The sequence below is a fragment of the Phocoena sinus genome, chromosome 12 (genome assembly GCF_008692025.1).
Source record: "Phocoena sinus isolate mPhoSin1 chromosome 12, mPhoSin1.pri, whole genome shotgun sequence".
Taxonomy (NCBI): Eukaryota; Metazoa; Chordata; class Mammalia; order Artiodactyla; family Phocoenidae; genus Phocoena; species Phocoena sinus.
Window position 1 is genome coordinate 9,998,341 of NC_045774.1, and position 22,066 is coordinate 10,020,406.

Sequence of the window (22,066 nt, forward strand, 5' to 3'; positions counted from 1 at the left end):
CAAAGAACACAAACGTTGGTTGAAAATTAGTTAAAAAAATTTTGTAGTATATGAGGCCCTGACATGGCAAATACCTGGGAATAATTTGTTTCCCTTCTCTGACAATAAAAATGTTTCAGAGGCATTTTCCTTAATGATAGATCTGGAATCAAAGAGGCCACGGTGCACAGATGCTGGAGGAGATGCCCGGTCTTTGGTTGAGAGGCTGATGTGACTCACTGCCCTACTGCCCAGTCCGTGTGCCCGTCTCTCTCGCTGAGCGGTGTGCAGAACACGTGAGCCAAGCAGACTGGCCCCGTGCACCCTGCACGATGCCTTCCAGGCCTTGCACTGGCTGAATGGCTAAACTCAGGAAGCTTTCCTCCCCTGCCTCCTGTTTCACAGGACTTGGGCTCCATCTGGACCATGAAGAAGAACATATTCTCAGGAGTACATCTGCAATCCAAGCTCCTTTGTGCAGTTAAAGCGATAATGTTGCCATAAAAACGGTAGTTTAAAAAAAAAGGGGGGGGGAAAGGAAAGAGCTGACTGTTCAGAGAACAGGCCCTGTACTTTCTGAACCATCTATACCTCAGCAGGATTTCTTGTACCGAAGCTGATCACACTGGGAGAGCTATTCTCCATACAGAAGTGCAGACCATTCAGTGACACGAGTTCTTTCCTGGCAGATAAAATATACTTTTAGATCTGTGCAGACATTGCCACTTTGGTCCCTACACCCCACCGGGTTTTTATTTTGGAAAAATAGTTTCAGAGCTGTTCCTAGGCAGCCTGTTAATGTTGTGAGATTTTCGAAATTAGATTTCACAGTTTTTAAAGTACACCATAACTGGCAAAGGCTGTGCATCTTTAAGGGTGGGGTTAGAGAGGAGGACTTCTCTATTTGTATTTAGAACCAACAGATCTATATCTAGGTATGCTCATTACAAGTGCACCTTGGGCCTAAAATGTATTTATTTGACATCTCTAAGTGGCCTTAGATATTGGCATCGCCATCCAGATATCAGCTAGAGGGAATAATTAAAGGAGAAACAACTCCTTTCTTTGGCTCACAGATACCACGTCCTGTGTGTAAACAGTTTACCTATTACAGTGCTCCTTTAAACACAGGTGCAGTAGGTGCCTCTACCTCTCTAATGCTAGAGCCGAATGTCTGAGATCAAGGCCCGGTTCTTCCACTCACTAGCAATAATGGGCCAGTCTGCTTAGACTATTTATTTATCGAATTTTTGAATTTTATTTTTTTATACAGCAAGTTCTTATTAGTTATCTATTTCATACAAATTAGTGTATTATCAGTCTGTTTAGATCTTATGTGCCTCAGTTTTCTCAGGGATTTTAGAACAGTATCTTTATCACAGGGCTAACGTGAAGATTAAATGATAAAGCACTTAGGAGAGCGTCTGGCACACTGTCAGCGCTCAAGAAATACTGGCAATGAGCTATGATCACTTGACTGCAGAGCAAGCCTCTGCTGGGGGAAGTGGCAGGTACAGTCAGCCCCATCTTGTGTGCAGGACAGTGTGACTAAGCGTGGACCACCCCAGGGCTTGGACACGGCCAGAAACAGACAACAGAATGATCAAATTTAACTTGAGTGAGGTCACCACCCAGAACGAAGGATGATGCAAGTTTCTTCCCATCTCTAATATCGTATTTATCAGAATATAATGATTCAGTAATATCAGATTTGAAACACTAACAGGCAGAACAAAAGCTAGCGGGAGAGCTGGAAGAACGGCAGGGTCTCCAACAGCTGAGTGAAGAGATAGGAGAGAAGGCAGGTATCATCAATATGATTTTGCTTATGAGAATTTAAGTGAATCACCATTATTCCTAAGCGGTATTTTAAGATTCCTGACCTTGGGGTCAAAGTTAACTGGACTACTCTTTCTCAGAAATAGGGCCATATAGACCTTTATCATGACAGTTCGCTGAATTCCCTACAAGCAGAAACTTGCTTGGCAGGGAACATTAAAAACTAAGTCCAAATTCCATTTTGTCAACGTACAAATCGGAGTGTCTCTGACAGAGGCAGAGCTGGTAGAAGCTGACTGTTAAATCTGCAGAGCGGCGTTTCCAGTATCAGCACAGGTTACTGGGGAGACTTATTTTGACGGTTAGATGGAATATTTTAAAATAATTGTATAAGGAATAAAGGTATAAAACTCAGAATTCCGAAGTCTACTTTGACTGAAAAAGGTAAAGCAGAAGAACCGTGTCTTCAAAGTGCTGACCAGAAATGACGATACGCCAAATTTTATTCTTTCTCCCCTTAAGCACTGCCAACGGGGTCTAATTAAATAGACAAGGCAGAAGAGAACACCCCTGGCTCTCTAAGATCCCAGTTTGCTCTGCTTGCTTTACTCTGAGCGGCCTTCTTAGAGCCTGGGAGGGGCTCCACGGGGGCGGGGTCCCCGGCTCGCCCGCCGCTACAGCTGCAGCACCACCACTTACCAGGAGAGGGCGGCTGGAGCTTGGGCTGCTTCTTGGTGTCTCCCGTGCTGAAGACTTCCGGCGGGGGCTCCTCCCCTCGCTCAGTCTTGCACTCAAAGGCAAACAGGTACTGAATATACTGCTTTTTCAGGGAGCTCGCTGCACTGCTTGAAGTGCCAACATTTAGGTTGGTTGCCAGCTCACGCCACTTCTTGTTTTTATTAACCTGGCAAAAAAAAAAAAAAAGGCAGGATCATTGGTTTGCAGCAAAGTGGCTTGTTTAAAGCCAGGAGACAAAAGAAAAGCACTTAATGTCCTATTTTACTTTTTTTGTTCTTCACTTGCCTCTTTTAACTAATGCCCGTTATTCCCACTCAGTAGTGCATAGACAGCATTTACAGTTATAAAACCATTAAGGAACCTGCTGATAGCTACATAAAAAGCATTGCTCGTGGAGATTCTTCTGCCTGGTGCATCTTCTAATGCCTCACACTCTTCCAGAGCTGGTGCTGTCCGGGCCCAGCAATTTATCTCTGAGCAAATGTACACTCTCACTCACACTCATCCCCATACCGCCTCTTATCTTTAAAAAAAAAGAAGGGTGTCTAAAAAACTAACATAAGAAGCAATAACAGAACTATTTTGCAAGTTAAGTGTTTGAGCCTTAATATGAAAAACAGTATCTTCTTCCAACAGCCGCAAGCTTCCGGAAAGATGAGCCTATAATTTTGGTCCGCGCCCAGCCTCTCACGAGGCTTTCTTGTGGTGTTGGGTGAATAAGGCCCCAACCAAATGACCCCAACTTAAAAGCCCGGCCGAAGCCATCAGCCCTGTCTGAGCTGTGGAGGCACCAGGTCGCTGACATGGTAGCACCTGTGGGCTTGGGAAGGGGTGCACAGGACTACCCAGGGTTCCCAGTCACACTTCGGATGGAGGGAACACAGCTGCAAAAAGAGAAGAGAAAAAAGGAAGGAAATCCTCAAATGTTACAAAAGGATTTGAGGAATTGCTTTAACCTTTTGATTCCCACATGGGAACACAGTTACATGACACTGAAACACGAAGGACACGTGAAGGCCTGCAAATACTTGGGGAATATTTTGCCTTTAGACGTTTCCTGTGTTAAGTAGCATAGGTTAAGGGGACAGTGAGTTTTAATGAAATGTTCAATTTTCGGATTCAAACTTTCTCACAAAGCTCTTTATGTCCATTTACTTGGTACTAAATGGTGCATGGTAAACCACGGAATACTCCTGGGAATGCTTAATGCCATTTTTGTTACTTAACACCAGGCTGCAACAAGCAGGCTTGCAATTGCTTCCCAAACAGTAAGCAGAGCGCTGCCTGATATACCCTGAATGAGCTGATCTACCTGTGGCTGCAGCACCTATTCCAACCACATCTGATGGCCACCAGGTAGAGCGCGAGACAGGGTGTGAGCAACAATGCTGCCAAGGAGCTCATCACCACCACCGTGAATCACTGCTACGTTCAAGCAGCTTCATTAGCTAAGCCAGCAGAGTCCTGCTCACAGACCCAACATGGGAATACACACTACTGACAGAGTGAGGTGTCCAGACAATCCCTACGCTGCTGCGATGGGTGACACCCGATTGTTTAGCGTCCTGGGGATTCTAAAAAAATCTGTCAGGGGGTCTAGGTGTAAAGAAAGAATGGTCAGGGGAGTCTATGCCCATAGGAGAAATGTCAGGGGTGTCTAGAGAGGAAAGGTTGGGGGGGTCTATGCTCAGAGGGGAAAGGTCAGGGGTGTCCAGGTACAGAGGGGAAAGGTCAGAGGGTTTAAGCGCAAGAGAGAGGTGTGTATCCTGACCTCTCCCTTCGCTGACCACCACTCACACCTGGTCTGCATCCTATGATTTACCATCTGATCAGGCAGTCTGGAGTCAAGCTCTGATTGCTTCAGTTGTAGGCCTCAGGTCTCGGGTGGGAGGAGGCACCTCAGGGAGGGCTGAGAACAAAGGCCTCTCCTGCATCCCCAAGAGCTGTGTGGCACCGAGACCAGGGTGGGCCCTCGGTGATACCTGTGGATTACATGACCTGCCTTTGGATAGCGAGGCCCCGCACCACCTGAGGCCCGAGCAGCTACTTTCATTGACCTGGGTGGGAGCCCAGGTATTGACAGGTTTTAAATTCTCCCAGGTGATGCTAATGAACAGCGAGGTCTGAGAACTACGGGCAGAAATAAGGGCTTGCGTTTTGCAACCAGACAGACCTGGCCTCACCACCTAGCCTGAGAATCCCTGGGCCACAACACTGTACAGTCGGCCTTCCGTGTCCCTGGGTGATGCATTTGTGAATTCAGCCAACTTCAGATTCAAAGTATCAAAAAAAAAAAAAAAATTCCAGAAAGTTCCAAAAATCAAAACTTGCATTTGTACCAGCAAATATTTAGGCAGCATTACATTTTATTGGATATTGTAAGTAATCTAGAGATGATTTAAAGTATACGGGAGGTTGTGTGTAGGTTATATAAATAAGGGACTCGAGCTCTGAGGATTTTGGTATTCGTCGGGGTCCTGGAACCAATCCCCCATGGATCCCAAGGGACAACTGTACTTCATCTTGTTACATCTCTTCTTCAGGGCTGATGACCTTGCATTTCACGGGTATTGAGAAAAAAAGTGACAAGAAAAAGCACAGTGCCCAGGACGCAGTGGGCACTCACCCCTTAGGACACTTGCCCCCATTCTACTTCGGGACATGGATACACAAACCAGACCCAATGCTAAAAACTGGGCTGAGACTGGTGAGGAAAGTGTGGCCTCTAGGGTACAAAACTGAAAGGGGAATTGCAGGGGAGGCATCTGCAGAACCCCAAAACGAGTGCCTCCTGGAGTTCCGCGCTCCGGGCGCCACTTCTGCCCATGCCAGTCCCAGCCCTGTGAGAAAGGGGCAGCACCGCTCTTCTTGTCGCCCAGTGATAGTGGACGTGGTCTTAGAAGGATGACTTAGTTTTCTTGCTAAATTGCTCTGGATAGAGGGAAACAGTGAATTTTTGATTTATATCTAACCTAGACAACTTAGTCATTTGCAAAACATTTTTATTTACTATGAAATTCTGACAGATTCAGTAGAATTCTGGAGTTGTCAGGGACCTGAAAGCAAAATCTAGCCCAAATGTCTCATCTTACAGATGAGGACTGAGATCCATATAAATGACTGAGGTCACTCTGCAAGTGTGCAGCGGATCCAGGTCCCTGGCCCCGGCACTCTCCCCCTGCAGCACACGAACACGGATCCCAGTAAAGGTGACCTTCCCAGGGGCTTGGCTTTTTCTTTGCGAGAAAAAAATTCGAGTCTGTATATTCAAAGAAAGCTGCTGTAAGAGCTTATCTATAGCATCTCCTCATTCATTCATTCATTCTCACCTGTGCCAAACCTCCAATCTCTTTAACGCAGACATAGAGTCGGAACAGGTCCAAGGGCTTCTTGCCCACCGCAGGCAGACTTGAGACCGGGGAGCCTCTCTCCTCCATGAAGGTGAGGTATCGGTCTACCCACAGCTTTCTCTCTGGCTCATTCCCCAATTCATACACCTTTGTGATCTTTTCGCCAGTGGTGGTGGATGAGCTGGACTTCTAGAGTCCAGAAGGAGCATTTGGAGATGGGGCATGGGTGGGCAGAGGGAAAGGGAAGAAGGTGAGAAAAAAGTAATGAGCTACCAAATACAAGAAGAGAAGAAATTTTAAAACTACTGCTATCACACAACAATTAGGAATGAAGGCTACTAGTTCAGGCACAAAGTATACATTGTCTTAATTAAGAATTTACTTTGACTTTAAATAAAGGGCCCAAACTCCCCCTTTTATATACTTGAAAAACAAAAAGGAACAAAAACTTTCTTTTACTTTATCGATATAAGCGTTGAATCCCAGAAGGCAAGATTCCGATGACGCCTCGCGTCATGTTTAAAAACAAAAGGGTGCTAGCTCATTGAACGATCACAGTGAATTTAACATTTCACACGTAATGTTACAGAGCCCTAGAAAACTACATGGACTCCTACATTTCCTTGTCAAAATGTGGATGGCCGACGTGTGTCTTCATTAAAACTAAATCATATGGAGAAAGAGCAAACACGTGGTACTTGCTGAAAAATATAAGGTAGGTCACACGTCACAGGACCCAGTGGTGTGTGGGCTCTTTGTAGACTAGTGACCAGCTGAAGCTCTGGCGTTCGCTCGTAACCACCTGCTTTCCCGACTAAAGATTCCTTGAGCTTCTCTGCCAAGGTCAAGGGGCTGTTTAGATAGTTTAATACATTTCTTAAGCAGCCACGTGTTAATCACAAAGACATGTGCTATTTCATACTCCCAGCATATCTATGGATAAATACACACGTCTACTTTCATGTGCCCACTTGGTTTATACTGATGCTCTGATTCTTGGTCTTTTATTTTTCTAACTATGTATTTGATTCTAAAATGTCAAAAGTTGCTGTTTCATAAAGAGCCCAACTGTGTATTTTTCCTTTCTTTTATGTCTCTGTATTTGTAACGCTATTTGTGCACTTGTAATATCTGCAACTCCGGGATCATCGTGCAAAACCACTTGTAAAGTCTTGACAAAGATTTCCTTGGAATAATAATATACTTCATTTAGTCATGTTTATTTACTAGGTTGTCATTTGCAGTGTATAGCTCTTATTTTAGATGGAGTTTTTCTTAACTCTTTCCCACTATATTTAGCTCAAGATAATTTTAAACATACTGCTGAAATGGGGGCAGTGGTGGTGGTAGGGCCTGAGAAAGGATGCTTGAGAATGAAACTAATCACGCTGGTGAGTGGCAGAGGTCCCTCCAATTAACATGTAATTTTCTCAAGCTGTTCTGGCTAAAATTTTAAGCCTTCAGCTTTAGAATTATTGAAGCATAAAATCTTTACGTAAAATATATAAAACTGGGTAATACAGTTGATGTAAATAAAGAAAGTAGAGTGGTAGGATAAAAAAAATAATGTGATCTTTTAGAATTTGACGCTGAAGCTAAAGAAAGTTACTTTAGATAAGAACTTAAAGTATGTATACATGTTCCTATATATGTCTATAAACTCATGTACATACCAGATCATGGAACATACTCCATAACCAAATAAGCTTTCAAAATTTATTTACCATATTCTCACACCCAAGGAATATCTGACTCGGAAAAGAAACTGTTCTAACACATTTTACACTGCGTTCTCATACTGGGAACGTTTCAGAAACTTCGTCATCATTAATGAGGTAGTTATGAACAGAGGTTTCCAAATCATAGTTTTGAAACTTTGTCTTTATCGGGAGGTACACTGAAAACAATGGACCCAACCTTTTTTTAAAAAAATAAAAATTTGAAAGAAGAACCAGAGGAAAAAACCATTATCACCTAAAATCAATTAAAACCACCACCATGAACCTCCCCCTTGCATTTCATCTGTGAAGAACTGAGAGGAAAAGCCTGAGATTCCATTTAAAAAGAAGAGATATAAAATCAGTCGTTTCAGTTTACAGTCACTCTAGGTGCTCCGCCAACATCCCGAGTAAAAAGATCCAGCTGCTGTTCCCGGCCAGGTCCTCTCTAAACCCAAACCGTGGAAGGGCTCCAGGAGAAAGTTAATCGTGGCCCAAGCAGTGAGACTGTGAAGTGTTTGTTCCTATCTATGAAAGAAGGGGATTCTCGTCACCTGAAACCGGCCTAAAGTAATGATTTACTTAGTTTGACTATCCATATTTTAACTTTTCTTACCTTTCTTTGTTAAGTGAACTTAAGTTTAATTAACTTCTACATATCTCAATTTGTTCTCATAAAATTAGAAAACCTTAATGAAGATAACAGTTTTTAATAGAATTGTTTTACTTTTCATAGTTTTTAGATCTTCAAAAATGCATTTTATGGTGCCATAATGTAAAAAAATGCATCTGTGTGCAAAGAGAATGGTCAAGCCTCAGTTTTATGTTAGGTCCTAGAAGAGGCCTCCCCCGATGCCGGCTCCCTGGTCTGAATCACCATCGCAAGCTTTATTGTCCTTGGTGGCACCTGGCCTCACAGTGCACAGAGGCCTATGTTTCGCGTGGGATTAGCTGTCTGCCCTCCACTCTCCTGACTAGACTTTAAGTCCCACAAGGCAGGAACTGGGTTGATCTTGAATCACCAACAGTGACAGCACACTGAAGGTACTCAGTACATGATTTGCTGAGTGAATACTCAAATGGACAGGAAAGGTCTGAAAAGTCTAGCACCATCCAAGTAAGAATTAACAGCCGATTAAAATATTCTATAAACAGGTTTTCGGTGAGTGAAGTGCTAAGTGAATGTGGACACACAATCTAATAAGACTGAGAGCTGAGAAGGGACTGGTGGGCAAGTACCATCTCCATTCCCAGCTTCCTGGGCTGCACACTGGCCCATTCCCAAAGTTAGTATTTGGGTGCCCAAACAGAGGAAAAGGACATTAAGAGAAACAAAAGCCCTAGGAAATAAAGACTATACACTTTATCCCTGATCAGGCTCAAAACATACTTTTTTTTGTTCAGAGACATTAATTATGATGTGACCTTTGAATATACGTCATTCACACTCTACCCATTGAACAATGGGCAAGAAAACTAGCCCCGAAGAACGCTGGTTAACTTTTTCGGGCCACTAGCACCACCTCATACTGCTCTGGTGTTGTAAAAATTGTATCCTACTGCATGAAACAGTCGTGGAGGCAAGAAAAAGAAATGGAGATAGCTGAAACATTACAGCAAGACATTACTGTGGTGCCACAAATGTTTTCCTCGCATATAACTTAATTAAGTCTATAAGTACACTTTTCCTCAAGTCTTCGAAGCAGATTTACATTTCAGCAGTCTTTACCATATGCCTGGTAATATGTGTATATGCATGTGTATGTGCAAATGTTTATTTTTATTTTATAATGTTTTGTAACAAAACAGCGCTGGTCCATGGCACACTGTCAAAGCATAGAACATCTCTGTTATTTAGTCCATTTCAGGCCTGCCATTAGATAGGCTTTATTAGAAACACTGTTAGGAGCAATTTTAAGTACAAATTCAAGTTGTATCTCAGAAAGAGAAGTTAAATACTCTTCAATATATATCTGCAGTGATTTGATAGCAGAGATAAGTTTAGGTCCTGCATAACAAGCTCCTTTAGTTCCTTTCTTGAATGAACATCTCATTAGAGGGTGGTGCTGTTTTTTCAACACAGAGCAATCTCTAACACCTCCCACTACCTCAAACCACATCTTCTGCTGTTCCCTTGTTCTAAGACTGGAGCCAGAAGTTTGCTTGTAAATTCTTAAACCAAAAAATGGCTATGGTACAGGGAGAGATAATGTATGTAGAAATATTAATGAAATCAACAATTCAGTTTTCTTTTTTCTCATATTTAAGTAGAAAGGAGGGTTTTGATAATAGTTTCCTACAGGACTTATTGGATAGAGATAATGTGACTAGTAACTTAAAATAAATATCTCAATCATTCTTTATAATTCAGAAATCAGCAAGATGGAAATTTTAAACCTATATAATACGGTCTATTAGTAGTCTTTAATAAGTTATTATTCTTAATTATTATCTTAAGGTTTTAAAGATATTTTCAACCTCTGAAATCTTCCCCTCTGAGCCAATAAACAAATGTTTTTGAAAAGTTATAGCTGGGGTTCTACCTGTTAACTTGATAGTTATCACTGATTCAAAAACACTTTTTCTGTGATTAAAACAAAACACCAGAGTAGATCATGGGACCGCCCCCCCCCGCCCCCCAGTGTTGGCTGCCTTCTGAGACTCAAAGCAAATAACACAAAGATATCAGAATTAAGGAGCTGCACTCTCTCTTCCATTAGTTCTGCTTAATCCATATTAGAAGCATTTTTCATTTCATCTCGGTGGTTGAAAAAGCGAAACATATGTCTACAAAGGAGGTAACAGCGAATATTGCCCTCTCTTCCTCTGAAAAGGAAAATGCTGGTTATACTAGAGCTCCACATGAATTTTACAAACATTTACTGGAACTACCAAGTCTTCAAACCTTCAGCTCTATCTGCTTAAACCAGCGAATGGATAATTAATAGCAGCCTCCCTTTGGGGTTTTGACTAGATTGCCAGATTCTGCAGTCAGGGTCTTCTTCCCTCCAACTTGCTTTTCCTGAGCTGTGCTCTTCAATACATTGTCTTGCAAAAATTAGCGCATTAATTAAGCCTGCTTGGCAAGTAATTGCATGTTAAGATTTTTTTTTTTTTTAAAGATCTTTTGATTCCTTATACGAATGTAAAATAAAGGTTACGACAGTGCCATTCTTCTTCTTTTTTAATGGCACAGAATTAATTCCTTTAGTAGGAAAATAAAGGCCTAGCTCTACAGACAGAAGAATATTAAGGCTAAAAAAATTCCCTTATATGCACATTTCCATTTTTGTTTTTTAAAATATCATATGAAATCAACACTTAATATCAAGATTATGAGCAGGCTTGTGCAGGATATAATTTTTCTATCTCAACTGATTCTAATGTAGGCACACATTAATCTAAGAGTAGCATTCCAAATATTCACATGCACTAACATTTCTACAACTTTTCTGTTAATTTCTGACAAGCAGATTGAAACAAGGCCTGGCTGATGATATGCTAAACTGTGCCCAGAGTGTAATATTTATATTTTCAAGATAGGCAGTTTTGAAATAAGATGTTTCAGACACAATAGCCGATGAAAGATTTAGGCCAAAGGCCAAACTTATCATATACTCCATGGCTGCTATTAGTTCCCATGTAAATGGACAGTTAACTCATTTTAAAGATCTTCTATAAGCGCACAATGGATTAGACATTTAAACAAAGTCATTGCGTGAAGGAGTTTGGACCCAGTAACACAATCACATGCTTCGTATAGAGACGCTTCTTTATATCAGTGGTTTCATTACCAGCGATCAACTTATGTATGATGCATATAAACTTTACTCATTTTGTTACTACTATAAAGAAAACCCTTTCATGGATAAATTATGAAGAAAAAGTCTTATAAAACAAATAAATAAGCAAGCATTAAAATAGAATTAATTATCAAAAAACCCCAAAAAAACAAAAAAAAACAAAAAACCAGAGCCACTTACAGGGCTTGATGGAGTCTTTGGCCAGCCTGGGCTGCTAATGCTATCACTTTCATCTCCATGAAATGAGGAGATGCTAGCAGAGCTGGGGGACATTGGGGAAGGGACTGGCAGGTTGCCGGGGGTTGGGGGCTGAGAAATACCCTGAGAGCTGTAGCTATCCTGTGGTAGAGGAATAAAAAAAAAAAAAAAAAAGACAAAGGTAGGGCAAACTTTATTTAAAATAACAAAAAGCACATCCAGTTTAACAGACTAATTTTTATATATAATAGATATATATATATATAAAGACATGTACAAACAAACACACAAAACCACACACATATAAAAGTATTAAAACAACATTCTTAATTAGTATAACTTGGTAAGTTTGCTGGATGCTGGATAAGACCACTGAGCCACCATGCTTACTTCAAGCTTACATGGAATGCTAAGCATGGGTTACCCCTTATGAAAGAAAGAAAGGAAAAAAAAAAAAAAGCTGTTCACCTTATTTATCAAATAAGGTAGGAAAGCAAAATATTAAGTATGTTGTTGTTGCTAAGGCGGCCAAAACAGGAAGCTACAAACTGAAGGCAGAGAAAATGGCTTCAAGTACCAACCAGGCAAGATCCCTTCCTTCTCCCCACCCCCGAAGCATTTCTCTGGGTGGGTCCTGTCCCTCCACCCCTCTCCCCCAGCCACGAGTTAAATGCCATAAGAACTAGTAACTTTCAGATCCACACCATGAGGGGGGCGGGGAAAGAAGACTGCAAACGTTTCGCACAAGATGGAGGCATGCGGAAGAGAAGAGACCAAATGAAAAAAAGTGAGGAGAGAGCCACACGGCAGCTGCAGCGAGCAGACCCCACACCGCGTGCAGAGGAGAGAGGAATACCTTCGACTTGCTCTCCGGCTGTGCAGTGCCTTCTTCTTTACCATCTGCTTTGAGAGGCAGGGGCAGTTTGGATTCACCAGGAGACATCATATCTGCAAGACCCATAGATGCTAATCGAAAACAGGAGAAAAGAGTTTGGGATTATACATGATGTGTCAGGCTGTGCTGCCGCTAACACAAGCTACTGAGTGATGGGGCACCCGAATTTCCCTCCAAGGAAGGAAAGAAAAAAGGAAAAAGAAACTGTAACTCAGAGAATACTCATTTCTGAAATCTAAGTAGCATGACATTCTGGCAATCCTTTTTTATCTTAGGGGGAAAAGAAGCAATCATTTACTCAAGACCTAAGCCACTGAAAGTCAACGTTTATCAATATTATTTTTTCAAAATTATTACAGCTTTAATAGAGTAGGTGCAAGTAGAAATATGCCCAATGTCTAAATTGCTCATGGGGGATTCAAATGCTGGATATGTCTATTTTCACTGGTGGACCAGAGGATTTATTGCTTTCTTAACTTCCTAAATTCACATAATCCATAGTCTAAAATCATTTACCACTTTATATTGTTTCATTTGAAAATCGCATCTATTACATATGGCATAGGCTACAATAACGGAAGGTGGTTGTAACAGATGACTTCAAAAACAATAATCAAAAGTAATTTTTGAAGGAGAGGATTTCTAATTATTTTGCAATGGGGCTGGTTTCCTTTCATTCTGGTGCAGTGCACACATGGATCAGTCCTCAGCCTCAGCTCAAATGCCCAGGTTAGACACCCACACCAGCTCAAGTCAACCCTACGATCCCAGGCAAAACTCATTTCCTTAGCTCCTGGCTCAGAAATTCAATCAAGTTCATTTAGGCTTTAGAATGAAAGGTTCACCAAAGAACAACGGATTTACACGCATTTATTGCCAACACTACTAGATATTTTCAAGTCAAAAATATGGATTTAGATTTCCTTTTAAAGGAAGAACAAGGCTACAGTAGGGAATCAGTGCAGATATCCGGGGAATAACAGCTGAATTTCTACAGAACCCCACCGTGCAAACCATCTGCACAGCACTGGGCTGTGAGTGTCACACCACACAGCTGTGTGAGGAGGCAGAGTGAGGAGAGGTGGAAGGAGAAAAGGGAGAGGGGAGAGAATCACGAGCCTTGGAAATGAGTGAAAAACCGAAAACATTCCCATTTCAAAATAAAATAAACCTTGAGGCTTTATGAACAGGACCCATTTTACATTCTGCAAATCAACGCGCGGGCCTAACCACGGCAGTGCACATGCAGCATGATGTGGGGGGAAAAAAAAAGCTTTAAAAAAAGGCTCCACAGATTGCCCACTACAAAATGATTATTGCACATATTCATGTATTACTATGTTTTAGAAAATAATTAGTTTTAATTACAGCAGTGAGAGAGTGAGCAGGGCTCTGGCGAATTAGCTGGCAAGCTTTGTGGTGCTAATTTGCTAATATCGTTAGCATCACTGCAGGTTGAGACCAGAGGTCCTGCCAAAAAAGCCTACCCAGGCACGTGCCTGTGAGTTTACATCAGCACACTCAATGATGCGCTCTGAAATGCCTGTATTTTCCATGGGCACGTTGGCTTGTTTTTCAAAGCCCATTTGCAGCTCAGTCAGCCCTTGAAGTCATCACCACACACACAAATCATAATTGGGATGTTTTTCTTTTCCTTTTTTTTTTTCCAAATTACTTTCAATACTTAGACTTTAAGAACTGGAACAAAAAGCTTTTTCAAGTGATGCAGCTGCAGAGAAAAATCTATTGGGATCAGCTAAAAATGCTGTTATTTTTGTGAACGTGTGAAACCTCAAAAAAGCAGCTGAGAGATATTACACCAAGAAGACAGCCTCGTGCAAAGTAGCGGATTGCTTTCGTGCAGTTTTACCCCTTGCGTCTAGCGAGATAGGAACCAATAAATCTATACATTAAGAAACCCCCTTTGTAGAAGAAGAGATGGGGAAAGAAAGCAGGATGAGTGTGGAAAGAGGGGCTTCTTTATGAAAGCCCACATGTCCTTGCTAGGTATTCCCAGAGTGGGTTCAAAGGGACGACAGCCACACAATTTCAGAGAAACTGGCAAAGCCATGGGCACACGGCTTAAGCCCTGCTCCTCCTAAGGTTGTAACAGATAGTTTGGTAGCATTTATAATAGATTATGCCTGAATATTACTTTTGAAAAATAGTAATTTCTTTCTAATTCCTTCTTCATGCATGAAATGTGTTAATGTACATAAAAGGCGGGTTTTTTAGCATAAAGAACTAGGCCGATATTGTATTATGATAATTAATGACAATTTACAGTGATTTAAAAATCACACTTAGATGAATATAAGCATGTATATTGGTTTGAAATTCCCCAAACTTCTTCATTTCCTATCATATATTTTAAAATGGGCATTCGGGGGATGCAAACATATTTCGAAAATTACATTGCTGGGACTTCCCTGGTGGCGCAGTGGTTAAGAATCCGCCTGCCAAAGCAGGGGACACGGGTTGGAGCCCTGGTCCGGGAAGATCCCACATGCTGCGGAGCGACTAAGCCCGTGTGCCACAGCTACTGAGCCTGCGCTCTAGAGCCCGTGCACGACAACTATGAGCCCGTGCACCACAACTACTGAAGCCCGCGCGCCTAGAGCCCGTGCTCCACGACAAGAGAAGCCACCGCAATGAGAAGCCCGCGCACCGCAATGAAGAGTAGCCCCTGCTCGCTGCAACTAGAGAAAGCCCAAGCGCAGCAACGAAGACCCAACGCAGCCAAAAATAAACAAACAAATAAAATTTTAAAATTACAATGCTATATTATTTTGAGAGATAAATAAGTATAGAATATAGGGTAATAGCTTTACTTACGATGTAAGTTTTATTTTACTAGATGGATCATAAGGTCTTTCCTTACTGTGGCTTTTACTATTCATTTTGTTAAAATGCTTATTTTTGACTTCTTACCAGAATTCTCAATGAATACTGCAGAGAGCCATATGCTTTCCAGGGCACTGTTACTCCAGGGGCACTATTTTTTTCTTCTTTCCCAGAAGAGAAAGACCACCAATATTATAAGGATTTGTTAAATTTGTTAAATCAAGTCACTGTTCTTCCTCCTCTTGACATCAGTAATCCAGCATGTAAAGTTCAGACATAAAAAGGGGCAGGAGAGAACTTTCTGACTGCAGAAAGTGCTGTGTGAGTACTGCAAATACATTTCGACTAGTAGCCTCTGGCTTTACCATTGGAATTTAAGAGCTAGAATGACTTCTTGGAGTAAGTGCAGGTCAAGGTCCTAAGGCAGTTATTCCACCTGGATTTAATATATTCAAAAAGAACATAAAGAACATATGGTGCAAGTAAAACGGGCCTTAAACATCCATTCCTACTCTCCCAGCTTCCTTTCCTTAGTCTCCCTGCCAGGCTGCAAAATCATTCCCAGAAGATGGTAAAACAGGACCAGAAACACACAAACAGATCTTTTCTGTTCATGGTAAATAACATACCATACTCCGTAAAATATCTTATTCCTTGTTTTTGAAAACACAAAGGGTCTACCTACGTGTATACATTTGTAGATAGTCATGACTATTTTTATATGTGGCAAATATATAAAGAATACTCTTAACACATACAAAGGGTATGAGAAAAGCTCAGGAGAAACACTTGTCTCTGGCTGGATCAGCAAGGCCTTGAAAGAATCCCCCGAAATTTCCCTATGCTGACATACCTCCAAGGGGACAGTGCATGGCCACAGTGCCATGTGGCTGCTCATTTACCATTTGTAAGTTATTCAGATGGAAATGCCCTATACTTTGTACAGTGACTTCTGGTGAGGCAAACTTAGAATCACAGACAGTAGATATGTTTTCTAGCATTTAGATTTCTTCTTGAAGGCGACAGTTTACATGCAGATAATTATACGACTAATGGATATTATAAAATGAAACATAACTAAGTACAATGTAACAACACAAGTATTATATAAGGGTATATTTAACAAGGTTATACATAATTTATAATTTTCCCCGTAGTAATACATAATTCTAGTCTTTTAGTCTAACTACATATTTTTAAAAAGCTTCTTTAGAGGGAAACAATCCCCACTGCTCACCATCCCACTTCTCCCCACATCTGAAGTGAAGAAAGAGGTGCCACCTTCACAGTCACACTGACTCCATTTAAATAATTACTTGCTCACTGAGGCTTGTAACAATTTGTCACTACACAGGAGGACCGTTTTTGGCCCTGCACACTGCCTACAGCACAACCGTCTGAACTCAGCAAAGGGGATGCTGGAATGCCGGCTGCACAAAGCTGCTAACTGAGGTTCATAAAACCCCACTGGCCATCATTTGTATTATCTGCACTTTCTCCAAAAGTGTCCTTTGTTGGAGAAAACGCTTTGCTGTTGTCACTGGGAATTTATCTCCATGAGCCCAAACCGAGTAATCTGAGGTGGTGATGATCCAAGCCATTTCTGGCCCATCTCTAGAAAAGTCAAGTGTATGCCTTCAGACCAAAACTCCTATCAGGAGTCACACTGTAACAGTCTGGGTTCCTTTGTCATTCCTGTTTCCCTCAGAGATTGTAACACAGTTATAGCAGATTCACATGTATCTATCCAGAGAGAGACACAGTAAATGCTAAATCATCAATATTCCTTGGAGATGCTGGATGATTACTTTCTATCAGGTAGCGTTTGACTTAATAAAACTGGAATCAAATCACATAAATGGGCAGAGGAAAATTTGGTAAATTATTAAAAATTCAATACTTCAAAATGCACAATGCAATTAAAAAATATATATATACTACTAGTAGCCCATACAAAAGACGGTGAGGATAGACGGCCTTCCCCTGAACATTTCCTCTGTATGAAGTAACAAACAGCTGAGTTATCTGAATAATGATAATAAAAAGAAACGCTCTCTGTGCATCTCCATTAAACTGGTTATTCCTCGGGAATACATACATCTTCTTAGGCAGGGCATCTATTTGTTGTTGGCTATTGTTTGTGGTTCTGGGGTCCAAAGGAAAAAAGGGAAAAATGAGTATTGCTAATAGTGGGTGAAAATTTATTGTGTAGTTTCAATGCTCTGAAGTAATTTTATTTCAGCAAGTCAGACAAAACACATCATGTCATAACCCCAATACACCATTACCTCGGACAGTGCTGGGAAGGGAAGGGGAAGCTTCTAGCTAGTAATGCAAGCTTTTTATCTTTCGTTTCAAATGTAAAAACACGCACCTCGGGGCTTCCCTGGTGGCGCAACGGTTGGGAGTCCATCTGCCAATGCCGGGGACGCGGGTTCGAGCCCTGGTCTGGGAGGATCCCACGTGCTGCAGAGCAACTAAGCCTGTGCGCCCCAGCTGCTGAGCCTGCATTCTAGAGCCCGCGAGCTACAACTGCTGAGCCCGTGAGCCACAACTGCTGGGCCCGCGTGCCTGGAGCCCATGCTCCGCAACAGGGTTGGGATGGGGGGGACGCTGCAGTGAGAAGCCCGCGCGCCGCAGGTGGGAGTGGCCCCTGCTCGCAGCAGCTGGATAAGCCTGCCCGCAGCAACAAAGACCCAATGCAGCCAAAAATAAACAAAATAAATAAATTTAAAACAACAAAAACAAAAACATGCACCTGCTGGGATGAACGCCTGCTTAACATCAGGAAGGGCTGTTGGATTTATTTACTTAAAAAGCTTCATTTTCACCAGTACTATCTATTTTTTCCTCTTCCATAAACTTTTAAAGAGAAGTAATCAGGAAATGGCACTATTAAATTAGACCCTAGAAACCAACAACCCTAGAAGCTCAGATGGGATGCAAGCCCAGCCTCTAGCTGACTGTCGTTCCTGACAAAGAAACAACAGCTCCTGGGGCGTCTTTCAAAGATGGAGAGGTCAGAAAGGCGGCGAAAGGCAGAGGAAATGAAAAAAGGTAATAAGAGGGAGCCCAGACTCTGACTCCACAGTGTTTTTCTAACACATCATAAAGCACTGCTGGACGCACAGCTGGCTATGCAAAGCTCTGTAGTAACTAAAGGAGGGAATCCTACCCAAAACGTCGGTGCCAGAAAAAGTTAACAGGTCAGGTGAGATACGGCATCGTTTTCTCATGTGAAGAGCAGTGCTCAGCATCACTAGATAGGGGGCTTGTAAAGGGTGGTTCGGGACCTTGGGGGCCTAAGAACGTGGAGCATTTGCAGAGTCTTAGACATTTTTGTTATTTCCACAAACCGACAGCACACTCTTACTCCACTGATCAGATGGGATTTGGTAAGAATGCAATTGTTGAGATCATAAAGTGTGCTGAAAAAGTTAAACATCATGAAAAATTTAAAACAATTCATTTAAAAATGTATAATTTCTCAACAGCGACAGTAAACAACTATTTTCATGTGTAAATTTAAAGGTGAGTTTTCCTAAATGAAAAAAAAACTGTTTCAAACACCCCCTTGTCCTGCCCTTCAATCATTTCCTCTGAAACATGAATTTTAAATGTTTATCTCGACCACTATCAAATGGAGATAGACTTTGTCACGGAATCTTCCAAGACTCCTAATAATGCCCAAAGACAAAAAGAGCTTAGTGTATATACTTTGCAAGCAATCTCCAGTGACACTTGAAATATGTCCACATATTACACAAACACAGAATGAATAAAAACAATTTACATCAAGTGTAATGTAATCCTCAAGTCTTAATAGATGGAGCAAGTATCCGAGCAGCAGAGAAGTGGTATTTTCCCCCTTTTCACCCAATGATCCGACTGCTTGAGTTGCTTTTATACTGTCACTGGTACCAGCCTAAGAGGAGAAGAGGGAAGGGGGAGGACAGCCCTCAGAAGCACAGAGCTGCCAAGGTTACCTGTGGAGCTGTTCACCATATTGGGCGTCATGCTGTAGGGGGGCGCCTGGGTGTTCATCAGCCCAGAGCTGTTGCTCATGGGCTGGCTGTAGGGAGAGCTGGAAGCCATGAGTCCGCTCTGATTCACGCCGGGAAAGCCGCCTTGCCTATACGAAGAGAAAGCACACGCATACGTATCCGGACCACGCACGGCAGCAGCAGTTTACCCCAGCAGTCATTTCTCATAATGGCAGTCATTTATGCAAGGGGTTGCTCCCTTAAAGTAATTTATTTCCTGGACCAAGAGGCTGAACTCTACTGCTAAGTAATTATTTAATATACTATGTAAAAATTCCAAACAATGTAAGTTCCACAGATAATCATGTCTGGTGTTCCAGGTTATAATTTATATAGAGAAGTATAAGCAGGAAAGGGGGAACTTGAAATAGGAACAGGAATTACAAAAGCAAGCAAAATTAATTTCTAACATTTAAAAAGATCTGACTCTTTGTTAACACTACTTAATATCCCTGCATCGAAAGCCAAAAGTCGAGAAACAAAAAAACGAATGGGCAGTGTGAAAATGTTGTTTAAAAACTTTTTTCTTTGACCTAACTTTTCTGATATAATGAATCCTGGAGAAAGCATTTCCAAAGCTCCCTTCAGCATTCTGCGATTAGGTACTGTTAAAAACACATCAATTTCCCTATATTAAAATTACACAGTAAACATCAGACTTCCACTTCTTTTGCAGGACGTCTCCTGTGACAGAAGGGAAGGGGAGCTTTTAGACTGGCTGTACGTGTCCCAGTTGGCTCCCAGGCACCCCTCCCCCACTGCCGTGCAGACTCATTTTTCTGGTGACTTAGTTTTGTTAGTTTTGTGCCTACGCTCTGCTCTGGGAAAGACAAACTTCTCTTCACTCTTGCAAAGAGGAAAAGGGTATTCTTTGATCTGAAGGAGACAACTGTCACATAATGTCATGTCTCTAACGGCTGGAATGAGACAGGGAAAGGTGGGGAGAAGAGGTTTAATTGTCCCAGGAAAATTACAATGCAAAAACAAAGATGATGGCAATGTGGCAAAATCCTGAAAAGACTCCACTGTTGTCGTCAAGCTTTTCTTATGTAAATAGTATACATTTAAAAACTTATCAAACTTTTGGCGACTAACGTTTACTCTTAGGAGTAGAGCTGATAGGAGAGGTAAAAATCCCCAGACACGTTGTTTATCTGTTCCAAACTAATTGTAATTACAACCCCTCCACCTCCATTAAACTGTCATTCGGTGGCTCTTAATGCATAATAGTACAAAAAAAAAAATTTTAAGAGATCCTTTGAGAAATTAACATAAGTCATTAAAAAAATACTATTCTTTTTGTGTAGCTATTTTCAGTGGATTTAACTTTCTGCTTGGTAGAAGAAGTTCCAACATGGTCTATCTGAAAATTCAAAGTACCAAAGATCTGAGTGGCCTTTTCTTTCTTTTACATATTTTACCAACCATTCAGAGAAGTTCTGTACAAACTAACACTTATGATGGTTTGGAAAGAATGTTCCAGAAGTCTGAGAGGCTACTGTTGTGAGTGAAGCTCTAGGAGGGGGGGAGTCTTACTTCTGCCCTGAACCGCAGCTCACCTACCCCTGCTTCGAATAACTAATGCTGGTGGGACTAGACGGCAGTTCATTAGGGTGAGCCCAAGATCACCCAATGGCTTCTGATTAACCCCTCGTCATCAAATACTTATAACACGCTGCCCAGCAGCTATGAACATACCCCTATATGGTTAGGGTCTTAAACATCAGCAATGTAGACTGTTGGCACTGACTTCACTATCTTAGGTTCTCTTCTGAGGAGTTTCATTCAAAAAGACGATTTAGCATTCGTGTCACTGTTTCAAAGGAGAACAAGTAGCACCTGTTGGGACTGTCCTCTTAATTTCCTTAGCTGATAAATCACATGAAGAGCATCCTTAACTTAGGAACAGGCTGTGCTTTGTGGAGACTACTTCCAAGTCAGTGATTGCTTTGACCTGTCCTTCAAGATCCAGTTTTAGGGGCAGCCTCCTCCAAGAAGGCCGCCCTTATTCTCCGACCTGGAAGCTCTGCCTTCTCCAGACTCTGTGCCTATATAGCTTTTTATAGCTTTATAGCTTCTGCATTTTCCTTTATATATTAAAATAATTTATGTTCATGTTTTGGCTCTTATAGGTGTATATGCCTCCTGAGAAGTACAAATGAGCACATCACAGCTACTGAAAAGTCTTTGTTAAATGAATGAATTGATGGAGAACATTATCATTGTGAATAGGCATTTTGAAAGATGGCCCCCTTTTCAAACTTCCACCAAATTCAGTTTCACACGTGGTGAAACTAACGTGTGTATGAAACGAACAGTTCCTTAAGCACACTTGTTTATAACTAAGGCAGAAAAAGAGAATCCGAGTATAAAATCCATCAGGCAGATGGTTCCATTAAGTAACCTCAAAGGCCCAACTCTAATCTACTATTTCTCCCCCAAGTCTGCACAGTTCATCCTCAATCACCGTAAGACGGTGAAAGTGCACATAACAGAGGTTTAAAAAAATATACTTAAAATAACAAAAAGTTAAAGATTTAAAGGTCCATGTGGTGGATGTCAGTTGCTGGTTACAACGGTCCTCAATTAAACTATGCCTATGGTTTCAAGAGTCTGGTTGGAAAGCCAGGGCTCTTGACTCTGTCACTAGTGACACCTTCCACTGTCACTGGGATCCAGGGGGAAAGTCACTTTGGCTCTCTTAGCCTCAGTTTTTACA

The 22,066-nt window shown here is 41.6% G+C and overlaps 1 protein-coding gene across 4 annotated transcripts in view; it reads right to left on the bottom strand.

Moving 5' to 3' along the window:
* The window catches only part of ARID1B (AT-rich interaction domain 1B), a 416,165-nt gene that overhangs the window by 22,690 nt on the left and 371,409 nt on the right, over positions 1 to 22,066 (bottom strand). For 3 of the 4 annotated variants that reach the window (XM_032650747.1, XM_032650746.1, XM_032650748.1), the window contains 5 exons: positions 19,291 to 19,436; positions 12,422 to 12,531; positions 11,548 to 11,706; positions 5,826 to 6,035; positions 2,458 to 2,662 (listed from right to left, as the gene is read on the bottom strand). In XM_032650747.1, the coding sequence (XP_032506638.1) occupies positions 2,458 to 2,662; positions 5,826 to 6,035; positions 11,548 to 11,706; positions 12,422 to 12,531; positions 19,291 to 19,436 (830 nt within the window). The remainder of the gene's footprint in view (positions 1 to 2,457; positions 2,663 to 5,825; positions 6,036 to 11,547; positions 11,707 to 12,421; positions 12,532 to 19,290; positions 19,437 to 22,066) is intronic. The other variant, XM_032650749.1, reaches the window with a different exon arrangement.